Source organism: Pungitius pungitius, chromosome 13 (assembly GCF_949316345.1).
Source record: "Pungitius pungitius chromosome 13, fPunPun2.1, whole genome shotgun sequence".
Lineage (NCBI taxonomy): Eukaryota > Metazoa > Chordata > Actinopteri > Perciformes > Gasterosteidae > Pungitius > Pungitius pungitius.
The window spans coordinates 15,185,290-15,200,893 of NC_084912.1; the positions used below are offsets into that span (position 1 = coordinate 15,185,290).

The following is a 15,604-nucleotide window of genomic DNA, read 5'->3' on the forward strand; positions in this document are numbered from 1 at the left end:
GCGCACTACCGCGGAGGTAGTAGTGGGGGCATTGTCCCCACTGGTTGTTTCAGAGAAGTGAACCCTGGGGGTTATGCAGAAACACAAGGCGCGTTCACTTGGGTTATGATGGCATTGTCAAGAATGATGAAGAATCTTTTGGATGATGAATTGACTAAATTTGATGTTAATTGCTAATTAAGCTTTTATCACTTATTAGCCATGCTACATAGCCTATAGGGTTTCACCTTTTTGACGGGAGAGAAGGCCGGATGAGTCAGTAAAGATGAGCAGGAAGCATGTGTCTCATTCAGTGGTCACACTGACATGAAACTTATTACAGCCTCTGAGGGCATTTTTCAAGACAATCACATGTTTGTCTACTTCAGGGCATCCTGTGGACAACCTTAAACTGACAGTCTGGCACAGGGTGTAGATTTGTTTACCCTTTTTAGTGCATCCACCCTCCAATTCTCTGTTACATTCAAATTCAACTCACTTGTGCCTTTACCAATGCAGGAAGGATGAATAGCATGGTTGATCCTCCAAGATGCACCAATCCGTCTCTGGGGCAATATCACATTAGGATTTTTTATAAATGTCAGTTACCCAAAACTAAAAAAGGATTTAGGAAGAGCCACCATGTCCCTTGAGGGTTGAACCCAGATAAGGTTTAAAGTACAGAAATTTGGTGCATTTGGCATTAGTGACAGGGACGTGTAGGTTGCTCCATCTAAGATCATTCCAGTCATGTCATGGGAAAAAAAATATTGTGAAAAAAGTCAAAATATGTAGGGTCAAAATATAATATAATATATATATATTATTAGGGCCGGGACTCGATTAAAAATATGTATCTAATTAGAGGCTTTGTAATTAATTAATCAAAATTAATCGCATTTTAATTGCATAAATATTTGACCTGAGAACAGTGAGAAGTAATTTTTTTCAAATGGATTTTCATTTTTGTTCAACCAATTCAAGTGTAGAAATAGCATATTTAGAAATATAGTACTTTCAGAAATTCAGGTAGCCTATAGGTAAGTAGACCTTCTGTAAACTATGTTTTTAGACCAAAACTTTCAAGTACATTCAGAACATTGGTTATTTTTTCAGACGTGGACTTCGTTACCCTGGTCCTTAAACCCGTCATCTGGTGCAGTGTGGGTTGGGTGTGGGTCCTTGTACGTCCACGCTAGCTGCTAATTGTTTTGCGTTGAGGTGATACTTGAGGCTCGATGTGAATTCATTGTTGCACAGCTTGCACACAACCACGCTCTTATCGACGCTTCCATCCGTGTGTTTATTATAAGATTTCCCATTCACGGGGCCACCCGACACGGTCTCGTCAGCTTCTTCGTTCATGTTCACTGTGGTTTGTTGTTGTCTGAAGTCATGAACGCTAGTTGGTGCTCCAGTATAATCGGTCCTCCGAAACTCATCCGGTGAGAAACGTTCCGCGGTGGAAAAAATAAGTGTAAAAATGCGTAAAAAATGTTTAATGTGTTATTTTTTGTGTAATTAATTAATCTTAATTCACATTGTAATTAATTAATCGTAATTAACGCGCTAAAGTCCCGGCCCTAGTTTTTACAAATTAAGTACTGTACTTTCTTACCTTACGGGTGACATTTGAGAGTGATCAATTTTAAGGATGCAGATGTATTACTGTCTCAACTAAAATGTCAAAGCATTGCCATGCCAGGGGTACTTTTTCAGATTAGAAGAAATCACCAACCAATCTGATAAAATAATACAATTTAAATATTGTAAAAAGATTGAACTGATAACACTTCCTTCCACCACAAAACTAAAGTGGGATTCTTATTTTAATGTGGTTTTAATTAAGTAAACATTCTGAAATTATTGTAAAATCTTATTTATTCAACACTCACGGTGACTGTACAAAAAGCTCAATACATTCCGTCCATAATTTGATGCTAACCTCTTGACAAAGAAGATAACTTAAGGAACCTGGTTATAGTGAAACCTTTTTTTAATTCTTTCTGTATGGATAAAACATTGTAGAAACTTTAAAAAGTGCAGTGTGTAGTACTTGGTGGCATCTAGCCGAACGCTGGCGCATCTAAACTTCCCTCCTGGGCCGAGCGTGTAGGAGAAAATACTTCCTACTGCGCAGCAGACGCCAAAATGGAGGCACCTTGTGGTGTATCCTGCCGATAGATAACCCAAATGCTACACAGCACCTTAAATAAGCATCAACAGCATGTATCTCTACTGGTGTGGTTTTGTTGCCAAATTCACTTTATGTCTAATTTGACTTTGATGTTCATTGCCGCCAGCTCAGCCACAAAGTAGCGGAAGACGTAAGGAACTGACACCGAGTCGACAGAGTCACTTTTCCCGCACAGCACGCACACGATCTTACGGTGGCGCAGGGCCGACCAGTAGGGCGGGGGTTTCTCCAGCAGAGGCGAGAGCAGGCTGCCACAGTCCACGCACACCTGCGTCACCGACCGGTCGGAGCAGTTGAAGAGGCGATCGTGCAGCAGGAAAGACGAGCCGTGGGCCAGCAGGGCGTCGCGCTCCATCTCTCCGAAACGGATCCCTCCCTGAATGTTCCTGCCTCCTACTGGCTGGTTGGTCAGCTTGTCCCTCGCTCCGGTGGTTCTCACCTGGAACTTGTCGGAGACCATGTGACGCAGCCGCTGGTAGTAGACCACCCCGATGAAGATGTCGGCCTCGAGCTCCTGGCCGCTCACTCCGCTGTAGAGCCGCTCCGTGCCGTAGTAGTTGTATCCTCCCGCCCGGAGCATTTTGCCGAAGTACTCGAGCGCACGGTTCTCCTCAGAGAAGGTGAAGGGCGTGGCGTCGTGGCTCAGGCCGTGGAGGGCGCCCGACTTGCCGGCCATGCTCTCGATCAGCATCCCGATGGTCATGCGGGAGGGGAAGCCGTGGGGGTTGAACAGGATGTCAGGAGCCATGCCGCTCTCTGTGAAGGGCATGTCCTCGGCCGGCCACAGGCGACTCAGGATGCCCTTCTGGCCGTGGCGACTGGCGAACTTGTCCCCGATGGTGGGGTTTCGTGGCACTCGCATGGTGATGCAGACGCGTTTAAGGCGGCCGAGGCCGCTGTCACTGCTGCAGATCTTTATGTTGTCCACGACGCAGGTCTCCTGGTTCCTAGAAAGAAAAACATTCACATGTTGTTTGTAATTTGAAAAGTTGAGCTGCAGAATTAAGGAACGCAGAATAATATTTATTATAGTTAATTGAAGAATTAGTTTTGAATAATATTTATTATAGTTAATTGAAGAGGAGAACCGTGCGCTGTGTAGAGGATGAAAAAAAAAGAAAGCAAAAAAGACCTTGACACTTACTTGTAGAACGCGATAGAGCTCTGGCCTGTGTTGAGGTTGATGTAGCTGTAGAACGGGTCTCCGTACACAAGTGTTGATCCGATGTGTGGAAGTCCATCAGCATCCAGTTTGCCATTTATTTTGGGGTCCCCAGGCTTGGTTCCAAACACCACGCCGTCCTCTCCCCTCACTTTCTCTGCCAGGTCAACCAGCTCAGTCTTGTAGATACTTCCATGGGCAAAGCCCCTCTCCCACGATGACTTGTTCACAATCTAATAAGACAGTTTAAATTCACGTCTGTCCAAAATATCACTATCATTTTATCCAATTGGGCGTGTTTCATAACTAGCATATTTATTCCAAAGTTATGGCCCAAAAACGTGTTTTGCAAGGGTACAGTGACCATAGACCACATGATTCTAATCAGTTTATATTCAACAGAACAAACCAGCCAGACACACAAGATAAAATACTGCCTCTGTTAGAGCCAGTTGCCAACTAAATGTGCCCAACTATGGTGTTTTACTCACCATGGCATCTTCCATGTCGTAGCCTGTGTAGGATATAACGGCCACAATGGCGTTTGTGCCGCTGGGGTAGTTGTCCAGGTTGTAGTGGTCGTAAATGTAGGGCCTGACCAATGGGCTCTGAGGGGTCTGGAGGCGGTACAGCTTGTTATCCGAGCGGTCCATGAATGAGTGCAGGGGGAAACCCATAGTCTGCTTACCTGGAAAAAAGAAGATCTTCAATCAAGTCCCTCACAATGGAAACAAAAGTATTAAATTAATCTGCCTATTCAACTCCCGACTTACTCATCTGACACTGGTACATGTTCCTAGGACTCTGGTTGTGGTCAGAATAGGGGATGAAGCTAGCAACCACGCTGAGCATGCTGTGAGGGAAGAGCTCCTGGTGAGTGGTCACCCCTGGTTCGATCTCATCCTCCATGATGCCCACATTGATGTACAGCTACAACAATATATTTTAAAAAAATAAGTGTGAGCTTCAGGTATTAACGGAATCCAACTACCACACCATCTTGAAATGTGTAACTTAACCATACTTGTTCAAAGGTGCCAATCAACTCTTGCTTGCCAAGAGCCAAGTTGCGTACGGGTCGCACCATACGGCAAGGGGTTGTGAAGAGGAACAGTCCTGGGTACAAGCTGGCCTTTCCTGTTTTAGGAACCAGAACAATCTCCGTCCAGGGAGGGATCCTCTTCTCTCGTAGCACCTGAGGGTATTTGTTTTAAACATCAGCCCACTGCACACACCATGTGGGCGGTGCGGACAGTTTAACTTGTGTACCTCACACAGTTGACATACCTTGAACCTGCGCAGCGAGTCAACCACAACTTGGGCTAATTCAGCCTCTACCCAGCCCACAACCATCCCGTCCAGGACCACAGGGTAGCAGTCGGAAAAAGCTTGGCCAGGGGTTGCATCCACTGGAGTAATACCTAGTGCACAAAAGTCAGAAACAACTCTGTGCTTTAGAATTTGCACCAGACATGCTCAGATATTATGCATTTATACATGATGGACTTAATTTAGAATAGTTGACCAACCGAGAGAACACAGCAACGCAGTCAGCGATGTGGTGGACATGGTCGCTGCCACAATCTCACAGATGGCGGTCATGTGGTTCATGAGCCCACAAGGCTCCCCATCTGGAGTGTGCACGGGACATAGGAAGCCCCAGGACTCGGGCAGCAGCTTACGGACAGAAGTGGTCCTCATCTTGGCAAACGCTGCCCCTCTGTGCACACAGCGAAAGTGGGACAGGTACCGGATGAAGTTGAGCTTGTCGGCTACAACACAAAGGCCCGTGTTCTGCATCATGCCAAGGCCTGTGTCCAGAGGGGAGAACAGGTTATATTTTAATAGATGGACTACATTTCATATCACAACATGTAGTCCTCAAACTGCAACTTCCCATTCTGGAAAGTGAACCCAAGTGCCTTCAACGTTTTATCATTTTGAATAGTCACTACAAAGGCGTAAGTTAAATAATGTCGACATGAGTTTATTGTCTCAGTCTCTAGTTCCAGGTCACCTTTTAATACAGCATGATGTATAAGACGAACCTGTCTTGGAGGCGAGGTTCCCTGTGGCCAACAGATATTCAAAGGGTTTGGTGATATCAGAGCACATGTTGAACATCTTCATCATGAACTCAGGGGTAACTGGTCCCCTCATCTTTTTGCCTCTCTTTTCAAAGGACAGCTTCACAGACAGCAACCAGGCCGTCAATCTCTCCTGTTGGGAATAATTGTGGGGGATAAATCCTTAACTCCCTTCTGGGGTCATTGCTGGAGGCCAGTGAAGTTAACATTTTCAGTACTGCACCTTCATAAACATGAGATAGAGTTGACCCGGAGTGAGCACTTCCTGAAACGTGATGCTGTCGGGGTTCTCCTCCATACACTCCTGCTTGGCATACGTGAAAAGTTTCCTGGACATCAGACAGAGCAGGTAGAACTTCTCCGTGTCTGACTTTAGGTGGATACAGATGCACTCACTGGTGAAAACAGAATACAATTATTTCACTAAATGTACCACAAAAACAAAACACTTATTTCTGTAAAGCTATTGAGGAAGACACTACTACGTACTCCATCAGGAACTTGGCGCACTGCTCATTTGTGTACCACTCAGGAAGGCTCATCTTAACCCTGAAACGCTCTCCCAGGTAATTTAGCACCTTGCTGCGGGTGGTGCAGCCCTCCTCCATGACAACACGCAGCATCTCAGACACACAGCTTTTATAGAAGGAATTACCCTCGCGGCCCTTGATCAGTTCCTGGTATATTTGAAAATCTGTAAAGTCGACCAGGGCCTAAAGGATATCACAGAAGTGTATTAACATGTCATATGCCACACTTATATTTATTATTTTTCTCCCTAAAGCTATCGTTACCTTAAGTGCAAAGCCGAGTGGGAGGAAGAAAAGCTCTTTCTGGTATATGAAGTTCAGCATCACAGTCCCGTTTTCCAAATAATGTAGATTCATGTTAATGGCTGTGTGTTCTTCCTTCACGCAGTGCATGGAAATACCTGTGAGAAAGTATTTATGGTGACATCCATTCAAACGGTATTCAGCTGTTATAGTTGAACCCGGACTGTGGATCATTAAACTGCTTTTGCACCGATTCTCAAAGGTTATATTTACCATACTGGGTGTATCCTTGGCCCCTGGTCTTCCACTTTGGTCTCGACATAGCAATGGGATAGTTCCTCCTTGGCATGATCAGCATACGGATAACCTTCTCATTTCCATTCACAATGAAATAGCCTCCCATTTCCTGTCAACATAATAAAGGGAATATGTATACGAGGACTCATATACATCAGTGAAATTCACTTTCTGTTCATTTGGAAAATGTGTACGTATGAAAAATACATGTCTTACCTCGGCCTCTTCATGGTGTTCTACGAGCTCTTTGGGGGACAAGCCGTGCAGGTTACACAGCTTGGACTTGACCATGATTGGCACCTGACCCATGGACTGTTTAATGATGCCTTTGGGGACTCCGTTGACTGACCAGCTGATATCTGCCTGAGATGATACAGCAAGCAACAAATACTAAAAACCAATACAAAAAAGAAATCCTGACACTTGCATGCGGTTGAGACATAGAAATGGCAGGTCTGCTTTTGGTCTTTTAGCAATAGCTTGTCTGCGCACATCTGACTTACCACCATCTTCCCTTTGTATGTACATTTCCTCCCCCTGCACTCTGCTGGAAACACCTTCAGCTCCTTGCAGATGTTCCCTTTGGCGACCATTGGGGTGTAGATGGCGGCCTCAACAAACGTAATGGTCAACCGGTCCTCCTTGAAGGTGAACTCGAAGGGAGGGATGGCCTTAAAGGAAAGGTGAATATTCGAAATTAAGCGTGTGGGTAGAAGGGGATACATGTCTAGCTTCCATATATATATATATATATATATATATACATATATTCATTTTAAAAAAAACATTAGTCGAAACAAACAGAGAAATTGACGTTCACTTTAAAGTAAATACATTAAAGTTAAAAGAAGAAGTTCTAAATGAATATGGAGACATGTGGTTGATAAGTCAAATCAGGACTGACCTGCACAGCCCGGCTGAGCCCTTCAGTGATCGCGTGGTCAAACGACTCGATGTGAGCTTTGGTCAAGTCCTGAACAGCAGCGTGTTGAGACTCCTTCAGGACACCGAATCCAGTCTCTGTCAAATTCTTTAAACTCGGAGCTGTGGGCAAATTCTCCCACTTAAGTGAGGAGTCCATGCTTGAACACCAGGGTAAGTAGTCACTTGTTTACCACATGTGTTTGGAGACACAGGAAGTACATCCGTCTAGCACCGGAAGTATTGTTCTTCTTCACGGACGCTTTTTAGAGTTTGTTATTTTTTTTCTGTTGAGATACTGCCACCCTGTGGTCTACATGATCTACTTCAACGTCTACTTCTCCAATGGGTTTTTAATGCATCCATTTAAGGCACATATTCCGCCTGCTAATCAAATTCAAGTGGTATATTATGATGATGAATAATTCTACAGATTACAATAGATAGGTGCCATATGGTGAAAGACAGCTCCAAAAGATCTAGATTTTATTTGCCTGGTTCAAATACCATCCTTCACCAGTGGTTCTGGTTTCTGGCCCCATCCCAAATGGCTCGTACCTTTTTCGTTTTGAGCATTCTAATACATGAACTAAACTAAACTAAAGTAAAATATTATTTTTTCTTTCTAAAATGAGTTGTACCTTTTTTGTTTTGAACATTATTATATATAAACTAAAGTAAAGTTAAATATTAGTTTTTCTTTCTAAAATAAGTTCATGTTACCTAACTTTTCCCCGACAGTTTATTTTTTAACCGAAAATTAGTAATAGCACTAAATGTTATTTCAACAATTCACTGTGTTCACTTTTTACCAATAAAAAGACGTGTAAAAAGGCTGGGTCCCACTGTGTTACTCAGGCTGCACCACAGCATCTATTCAAAGGCGCAATCCCACTACTAAGCGGCACGTGGCCTTTGACCTTTCCAGAACGCAAATGCAACATGACAAATAAAGTTTTCCTTTCAATTATTGTTACTAATTATATTATAAATAGTTCAATGTCTACAACAGAAACAACACTGTGGCGTGTGTTATTTGATCACGCGTCCTACAGCGTAATGACTCTAGTCCTCCCATTGCACCGATTAAAACAATAATTACACATAGACAAGAAAAATGGAAATTCATGCTTCAATTCACTGAAACCGAAATTTTGAAACACCATTAAATCAACACACAAGACACCACAGGTGAACATCTTTTCATGGTTGTTTTTGCATCACATCAGCCTCTCTGACCCACAAGCTGCATTCATGGTCTAAAAGACATGTGTCTTGTTTCATGTTGCTTCATATTGAGAAGTATTGTATTGGAGTAACAGTCCAACATTTTGGGGAAATAAAGCATAAATGTTTACATGACGTGGCTTGTCACTAGTAATAATATGGACTATTCAAGTATTATTGTGATTGATGAAGACAAATGTTTAAGCAAGAGTTTGGATAAAACCACCCAACAAAAACACAATCCGAACATGATCATTTTGGGGGCAATTGTTCCAGAATACAGCTACTAAAAAACATAGATTAAGACAGAAAATACGGCAGGAATCTTGTTTATTGTAAAGATGAGCATATCCTTGAAATAATGAGAAGGAGATATTTCATCTTGTGGCTGAGATCATGAGAGCCTGCTTTAATCCAGCCAATTAGATGGTCAAGTGTGACCCTTGTCACGGCAGATACATGGCCTGCTGCATTTTGCCCCGTGGAGACGTAGTGACCAAAAATGTCTCTGCCATCGCCAACATCGAAGATTAATATTTGAAAAGTGACTCATTGATTTAATCCAATGAATCCAAAATCTCAGTTATTTACTTGTTCACATAATTAGGAACTGGTGGAACTTTTAAACTATTTCTTCAAACCTTCATTCTTATCTAGACAGATGTCAAATATCTCAAATATGTTATTAATTCAAAATAGCTGAGTAAATAATGTGATATCAAACTGTTTATTTGTGTATACAAATAATATGTTACGTTTTGCATTGCCGATGGAGCACAGTAGCAGAAAATGATTATGGTCATGTTCTCTTATCAAACGGTAAATTATGTCTTCTAAAGAAACACACATATTAGATAACAATTGCTTGTGTTGTCCCATGCACTATCCACAACTTTTAAACCAAAAATATGAAAAGTGACCCTAACCTTAAGCCCGTAACAAAGATAAATGAATGGTATTTGCTCAAAGAGTTTTATTTTGAAGGTTACCAACTATGTTTCAGCGGAAACGGAAGTGTCTCTGTTAATTAAATGGCGCCGACCGTTTGTAAAAACAGCGGAGTGTCTGTGTTGTGTCGATAAAGTATCAGTGGAGAACAAGTTTTTTTTAGTGGGAAAATGTCTAACGTTCAAATGTTGAGATCTTTAGTCAACCAGCGACTATCAAATGGTGAAGAAGAAATATTTGCGCTGTTTGAAACAACTATTGCAGAATACGAGGAGCAAGCTGCCAAGTTAAAGGAGGAGAACGAGCGACTAAAGAAGCTCGTGAACGCTGTTTCCAACCCTCAGCTTTGCCTACACACCACAGGTCGGTTCATTAAATACTCACTATCTTAATGACGAAGTCAGTGTTCTGGAGTGACACCGAGTGGTCGGTACACGCCGATCTCCGTTGGTCATTTAGCGACATGAACCCACTTCCTCCTCCTCGTGCGAATTCCACGCATGTCTTGATGCGAAACGTCAGATATGAACACAAAGGGATTCTATTTGCTCAAAGTCTGAAATGCCATTTTTTTTATAAGCCAGCGGACTGACTACTACTACGGACTGAAGGCCCCTTCCGTCCGATAATAGTTCATTTGATGGGAAGCTACCTACAGACCATGTGACCTTGCTGTTCGTATGATGGCAACATGGCGTTATTCAGAGCGGCATGGCAACGCTAAAGCAAACAGACGTATGTATCGAAGTGAGCGAGGAAGGGGATAGCTGGAAGCTAGGCTAACGACCACATGTAGGTAAATGCGTGCGTGTGTCATAAAACAAAAACTGGCCAGTCACAAGGACCCTGTGGTGTCTCTGGCTTGTGGCCAATCAGATCAGGCCGTTTCACTAGTGAGGCCCAAACCCTTGTGGGGGTTTTCCATTCTGTAGCAGCACTGCTTTCCAAAGCCCAGCCTCTGTGTCGTGCAAGTACAACATTGTTATGAACTTGTTTTACTATGACAAAGTAGATGAAGAAGCAGCATACGGCTCCTCTGGGCCGCAAGTTGTGTTGATGCATCTCTGGTCTCCCGTTCCTCCTCCTGCTTCGCTCATTTCAGTGTTTTCATGTAGTGACGGAGTTACTTCATTTATTTCCTTATTCTCCACAGACGTCGAACAGCTGTTGCTGATCAAAGACGAGCCGCAGGAGTGTAGCCCCGGTGTGGCACTGGACCCAGAGCAAGCAGACATTAAAGACGAAGAACCAGGATACCCGATAGCAACGCAGTACCACCACATGAAGGGCTGTAACATGTGAAGCATGTTGCTTACTGTTGCTGATTTTCTGTCATTTTGTGGGGCCATTTTTTTACTGCAGGCCGTGGCATATGCCCACAGATGTACAGATTAGATAGTACGTCGATATGCGGATTCATTTCATTGTGTACATTCTGGTGTATTGTATTTTTATGGGCAGAATTATAAATAAAATACCAAAAAGCATTGTTATGTTTGCTGATGGAGATAGGACAGTAATTTAAACAAAGCTCTTCCCTGAAAGACATTGACTAGGTGATAAGTTTACATTTCTTTTAACCTTTAATTGAATGAAACCCTGCCATCTGTAACATCTTCTCTTCCTGATGTTTCCTAATTTTCTACAGCTTGTCCTTCACCTTTCCCTTCTTTCATGTATGCTGTCTGCCTTATTCTTGTCGGTTGAACGTATCATCTCCTAGGGACTTCACACACACCTTTGAGACCTGTGTCCCACTGCTACTTGGCCTTTACAATCCTTCATATGGCTGAGACTCGGACCTTCTCCATAGCTCTAGTGTCATGTCTTAATCATCTGCGCCTTCTAGCTTTCCTTCTCCCTCTGTCTAACTGTAAAGTATTGCCTACATAAATATATCTATAGGATAGGTCTCTGTACCCAAAATACTGCATGGAGAGGATTACATAATGAATATTTGTTGGGATATAGCAACGTTTATTGTCTACGAAGTACTTTAATTTAAATACTTGCTTGTAGGAACAGAATTGAAACATGTTAACAGACATGTGTCAGGTTGCTGCTCAACAAATGACTGTGTATTCAAACAATATGTAATGCATCACTGTTCCCTTTTGCATTGCTGGTGGAGCAGTGGTTCTGAAAATGATCAAACTGTTAGTGCAATAATATCTTACATCTAGAAGACATTACCGTTCCGGTGTAGGTGCTTTTGTTGTGAAGGAGGCGATGGAATGAGAGGAAGTAGAGAAAGTGTTCAACTGAGGTTTTTAGGAAGTGAAAATTTGCGACCGGCTTGGCGCAGAACCTGACCACCGTGTTATTGTTTTATTGCCCAAAGTATTAGCGCACCATAAACCCTCGGCTACATAAAAGAGCAAATATTTGACAACAATCGCTTGAGTGGTCCCTTTCTATCAACTAGCCACAACTTTTACAAATGGGAAACATGGAAAGTAATTTAAAATCGGAAAAAAAGTTGTATTTATTTAGTAGTTTAAAGAGTTTTATTTTGAAAGTTACCAACTAGGTTTTAGCGGAAACGGATATTTCCCGGATGGCAAAATGGCGCCGAAGTTCATAATAACAGCGGAGTCTCGTTGAGTTGGTAAAGATCACTTCGCTCCATCAGTACCGATCCAGCAGACTCTCCGTAGGTCTGGTGGATTTTTAGCTAACGTTAGTAACCTTTTGTCCTGGGTGTTTTCCTCTGACTCGGCACACAGAGCCGTTCAGCTTAGCGTGTCTGGATACGGACCAAACGAAGCAGGCCGACGTTAGCAACACGACGCTAGCGAGTTTAACGGGAACTAAGCGGTGTTTTGAAGCTTTTTCTGTCGAGTGAAAATGTCTAAAGTCCAAATGTTGAAATCTTTCGTCAATCAGCGACTAACAAGTATCGAAGAAGAACTATTTGGGCTGCTTGATAGGACGATAGCGGAGTACGAGGAGGAAGCTTCTAGGTTAAAGGAGGAGAACGAGCGACTAAAGAAACTAGTGGACGGTGTTTTCAATCCGCAGCTTCGCTTACACAAAGCAGGTTGGTTCATTAAATACTCACTATCCTAATGAATATCAGTGTTTCCCCCCAGGTTAGGAAATGACTTTTTTATTATGCCAGCCTCGATTCGAAGTGTCCTTCTTACCACTGATCTTTGACCTGTGAGGAAAACAGACACGCGCTGTTTACAGGACCCACTTCCACCACGCGACGTGTGGTTATGACGCGGTGGCTGTGAAACTATGTTTTAAACCGCAATTACGGTATCGGAGAATTATCACAATTTAATTCAATAATTTCATTAAAAACATTTGATTGTGGGATTATGTTTTTTAGTCTCTACTAACGTCAAACGAATATGTTCTTATCTAAATTATTATGAGTAGACTGGGACACCCGTACTGAATCGAAGTCATTTAAACTGCTATTTTTTTTCAAGAATAAATCTTATTTTGATGCAAAGTTCAAGGTTTTATTTAGAGACCGTTCATATACCAATTTGATGTTTTCAAAGAGCGTTTTAGGATTTTATCTTCAAATGGTTTTATAGCACCATGCAAATGAGCAATTTAACAATTGCAACTCTAAGTCACCTTTTGTCTCGCGGTTAAGCAAAGCACAACAGGAAGTAATATTAGTCGTTTACATGATTTTACAGGGTGTGTTTTCATTTCATTGTTCTCAACAGACGTCCAGCAGCTGTTGGTGTTTAAACAAGAGAAGCGGGATTGGAGCTCCAATCTGGACCAGGAGCCCCCCAACATTAAAGAGGAACACGAGTACATACAGCCCACCCACTTTAAAGAGGAACCCTGGAGCGGTCGGGAGGGAGAGCCGATACAAGGCCCGGAGGAGGCTGAAATCGAGGTCTCATTCACTCCCGTGAGGAGTCGAGATGATGAAGAGGAAGCTCAGTCCTCACAGCTTCATCAAACTGACACAGAAGCTGATGGACCTTTCTGCTGCTCAGAGTGTGGTAAATGTTTCACTCAAAGTGGACATTTAAAGATCCACATTAGATGTCATACAGGTGAGAAACCTTTCAGCTGCCCGTACTGTGCTAAATGTTTTACTCAAGTTGGAAATTTAAACAGCCACATAAGATGTCATACAGGTGAGAAACCTTTCAGCTGTTCAGAGTGTGGTAGATGTTTCACTACAAGTGGAAATTTAAAGAGCCACATGAGATTCCATACAGGGGAGAAACCGTTCAGGTGCTCGGTGTGTGGCAAATGTTTCACTCAAATTGGAAATTTAAATACCCACCGTAGATGCCATACAGGGGAGAAACCTTTCAGCTGCTCAGACTGTGGTAAATGTTTCACTACAAGAGGAAGCCTGAAGACCCACATGAGTGTTCACAAGGGATACAAACCTTTCAGCTGGGATTCGAGTCACCCAGAAGTAAACCCCCAATAGTTGTTTTGATATATTTGACCTTGCTTCCTCAGGGGGATTGAGATGGTGACCCTCTTCTGAGTTTCCTGACAGGTGACTTGGCTCAATGCCGATGTGGAAGTTGACCACACAGTGGTTGATAGTCTTCAAGAAACGGTCTTCCTACTTTTATATACTTTCAGAAACAGAGGAGCGACCGCTGGACGTCCGTCGTACATTTGACCTCTGTCCTGACTAACAAAGGACATCTTGGATCAACAAGTGAAATCAAAAGAAGCTGTCTGTCCACAGTGTGCCTTCTGGTGTGAAGTTAGATAAAGGCGGGGAAAGTGAATAGGAATTCACTCATTGGAAAGGTCTAACTAAATCCTAGCACACTTTGTGTGATCTGAAGCGCACAGCTGGAATAAATAAATCTCATCACAGCAATAGTTATTTAGTTCACACAAGGGATTAGCATGGAAACGTGTTCCCATCCACTGGGCGTGACGTCATCTGAAGGTGAACTCTGTGCGTTTGCGGTTCTTAGAGCATTGCCATGTGCTAGGGATCGATTGCTTCTGTCTCTACTGGACCTGTCCTGCTTGAGAATGGGGCTTATTTTGGTTGTAGGGCAGGAAATGTGGAAATATGGTGTGGGAAATTCAATGCTCATAACTCGTCATGGGGGAGTGGAAGTACCGATAGCAATGGCCAAAGCAAAGAACTATTAAATGCAAGGAATGTAGTTTGTTAAAATGATGGGAGTAAAACAAGGATACATATTAGTACAAGAAAGTGGCACAGCAATAACAATCTGCAAACTAGAGATGAAAACATGATGTAATGAGCTACGACTGGTGCAGCACTCCAGTGAACAGACCAGCACGGTTAAAGAAATGAGTGAAATTTTCTAAAGAAAATCCAGTAGGCTTAAAGAGGACCAGGATGACCAGGAGATGAAGATGAGCATCTCTGCAGCAGTCAGAAGGGAGAGCAGCTGCAAGGGCTCAAGGAGGCTGATATTACGGTTTCATCCACTCCTGTGAAGATGATGAAGAGGAAGCTCAATCCTCACAGCTTCATCAAAGACAAGTTGAACAGTCTAGATATTTACAACTATCTAGTAATGACAAAGCCTCACAATGTTACCAAAAACAATCAGAAGGCTGTGACAATTGGAATGAGACTAGTGAACCTCAGTCATGTTTAATATTCATTAATGAAGATGTTTCCGTCAGTGATTAAAAAAAATTATAGTACAGCTGAGTGGTAAATGTTTCACTCTGTAACAGTCTGAAAATTCACATGAGAGTTCACACAGGAGGGAAACCATTCACCTGCTCAGAATGTGGTAAATGTTTAATGGGTTTAAAGACACATGATATACAGGTGAGAAAGTGTTCAGTGTGGTAAAGGTTTCGCTGTGGAAGCCGGAAGAGACTCATCAGAGAGAACTCAATCGCTGAAAGTGGTCGTTTTTCATTCATATTTTTCTCTCCATCTCTAAAGCTGATCCTGGACTCTCAATTCCTTATATGGTCATAATGAGGGAAACCTAATACATAATGAAGGAAACTGCTACGCCCTCAGGGGATGGAGTTCTGTGGCATCCATAAAAAGATGCGAGGAAAA

General features: G+C 42.7%; 3 protein-coding genes across 7 annotated transcripts in view; 2 read left to right on the forward strand and 1 right to left on the reverse strand.

The window, feature by feature from the left end:
• LOC119214173 (regulator of microtubule dynamics protein 2) overlaps positions 1–15,604 on the forward strand; it is a 93,338-nt gene that overhangs the window by 53,534 nt on the left and 24,200 nt on the right. The window lies entirely within an intron of this gene.
• Positions 1,843–7,646, reverse strand: polr1b (RNA polymerase I subunit B). Its single transcript, XM_037466340.2, has 15 exons — positions 7,400–7,646; positions 6,999–7,166; positions 6,712–6,858; positions 6,472–6,604; positions 6,220–6,356; positions 5,915–6,138; positions 5,649–5,820; positions 5,387–5,558; positions 4,868–5,149; positions 4,626–4,759; positions 4,363–4,533; positions 4,112–4,268; positions 3,830–4,026; positions 3,321–3,571; positions 1,843–3,123 (listed from the first exon to the last, which is right to left on the reverse strand). Exons 1-15 carry the CDS (start codon positions 7,574–7,576, stop codon positions 2,241–2,243), a joined length of 3,405 nt encoding a protein of 1,134 aa, XP_037322237.2. The 5' UTR covers positions 7,577–7,646; the 3' UTR covers positions 1,843–2,240.
• Positions 12,147–15,571, forward strand: LOC119214117 (oocyte zinc finger protein XlCOF8.4-like). Of its 5 annotated transcripts, XM_037465590.2 has the most exons (4): positions 12,147–12,631; positions 13,281–13,622; positions 14,044–14,083; positions 14,173–15,571. In XM_037465590.2, exons 1-3 carry the CDS (start codon positions 12,439–12,441, stop codon positions 14,058–14,060), a joined length of 552 nt encoding a protein of 183 aa, XP_037321487.1. In that variant the 5' UTR covers positions 12,147–12,438; the 3' UTR covers positions 14,061–14,083; positions 14,173–15,571. The 5 variants fall into 5 exon arrangements, 4 of the variants coding, with proteins under 4 accessions (XP_037321487.1, XP_037321486.1, XP_037321485.1 ...); XR_005119944.2 differs by having other exon boundaries at positions 13,281–14,083; XM_037465589.2 differs by having other exon boundaries at positions 14,044–15,571.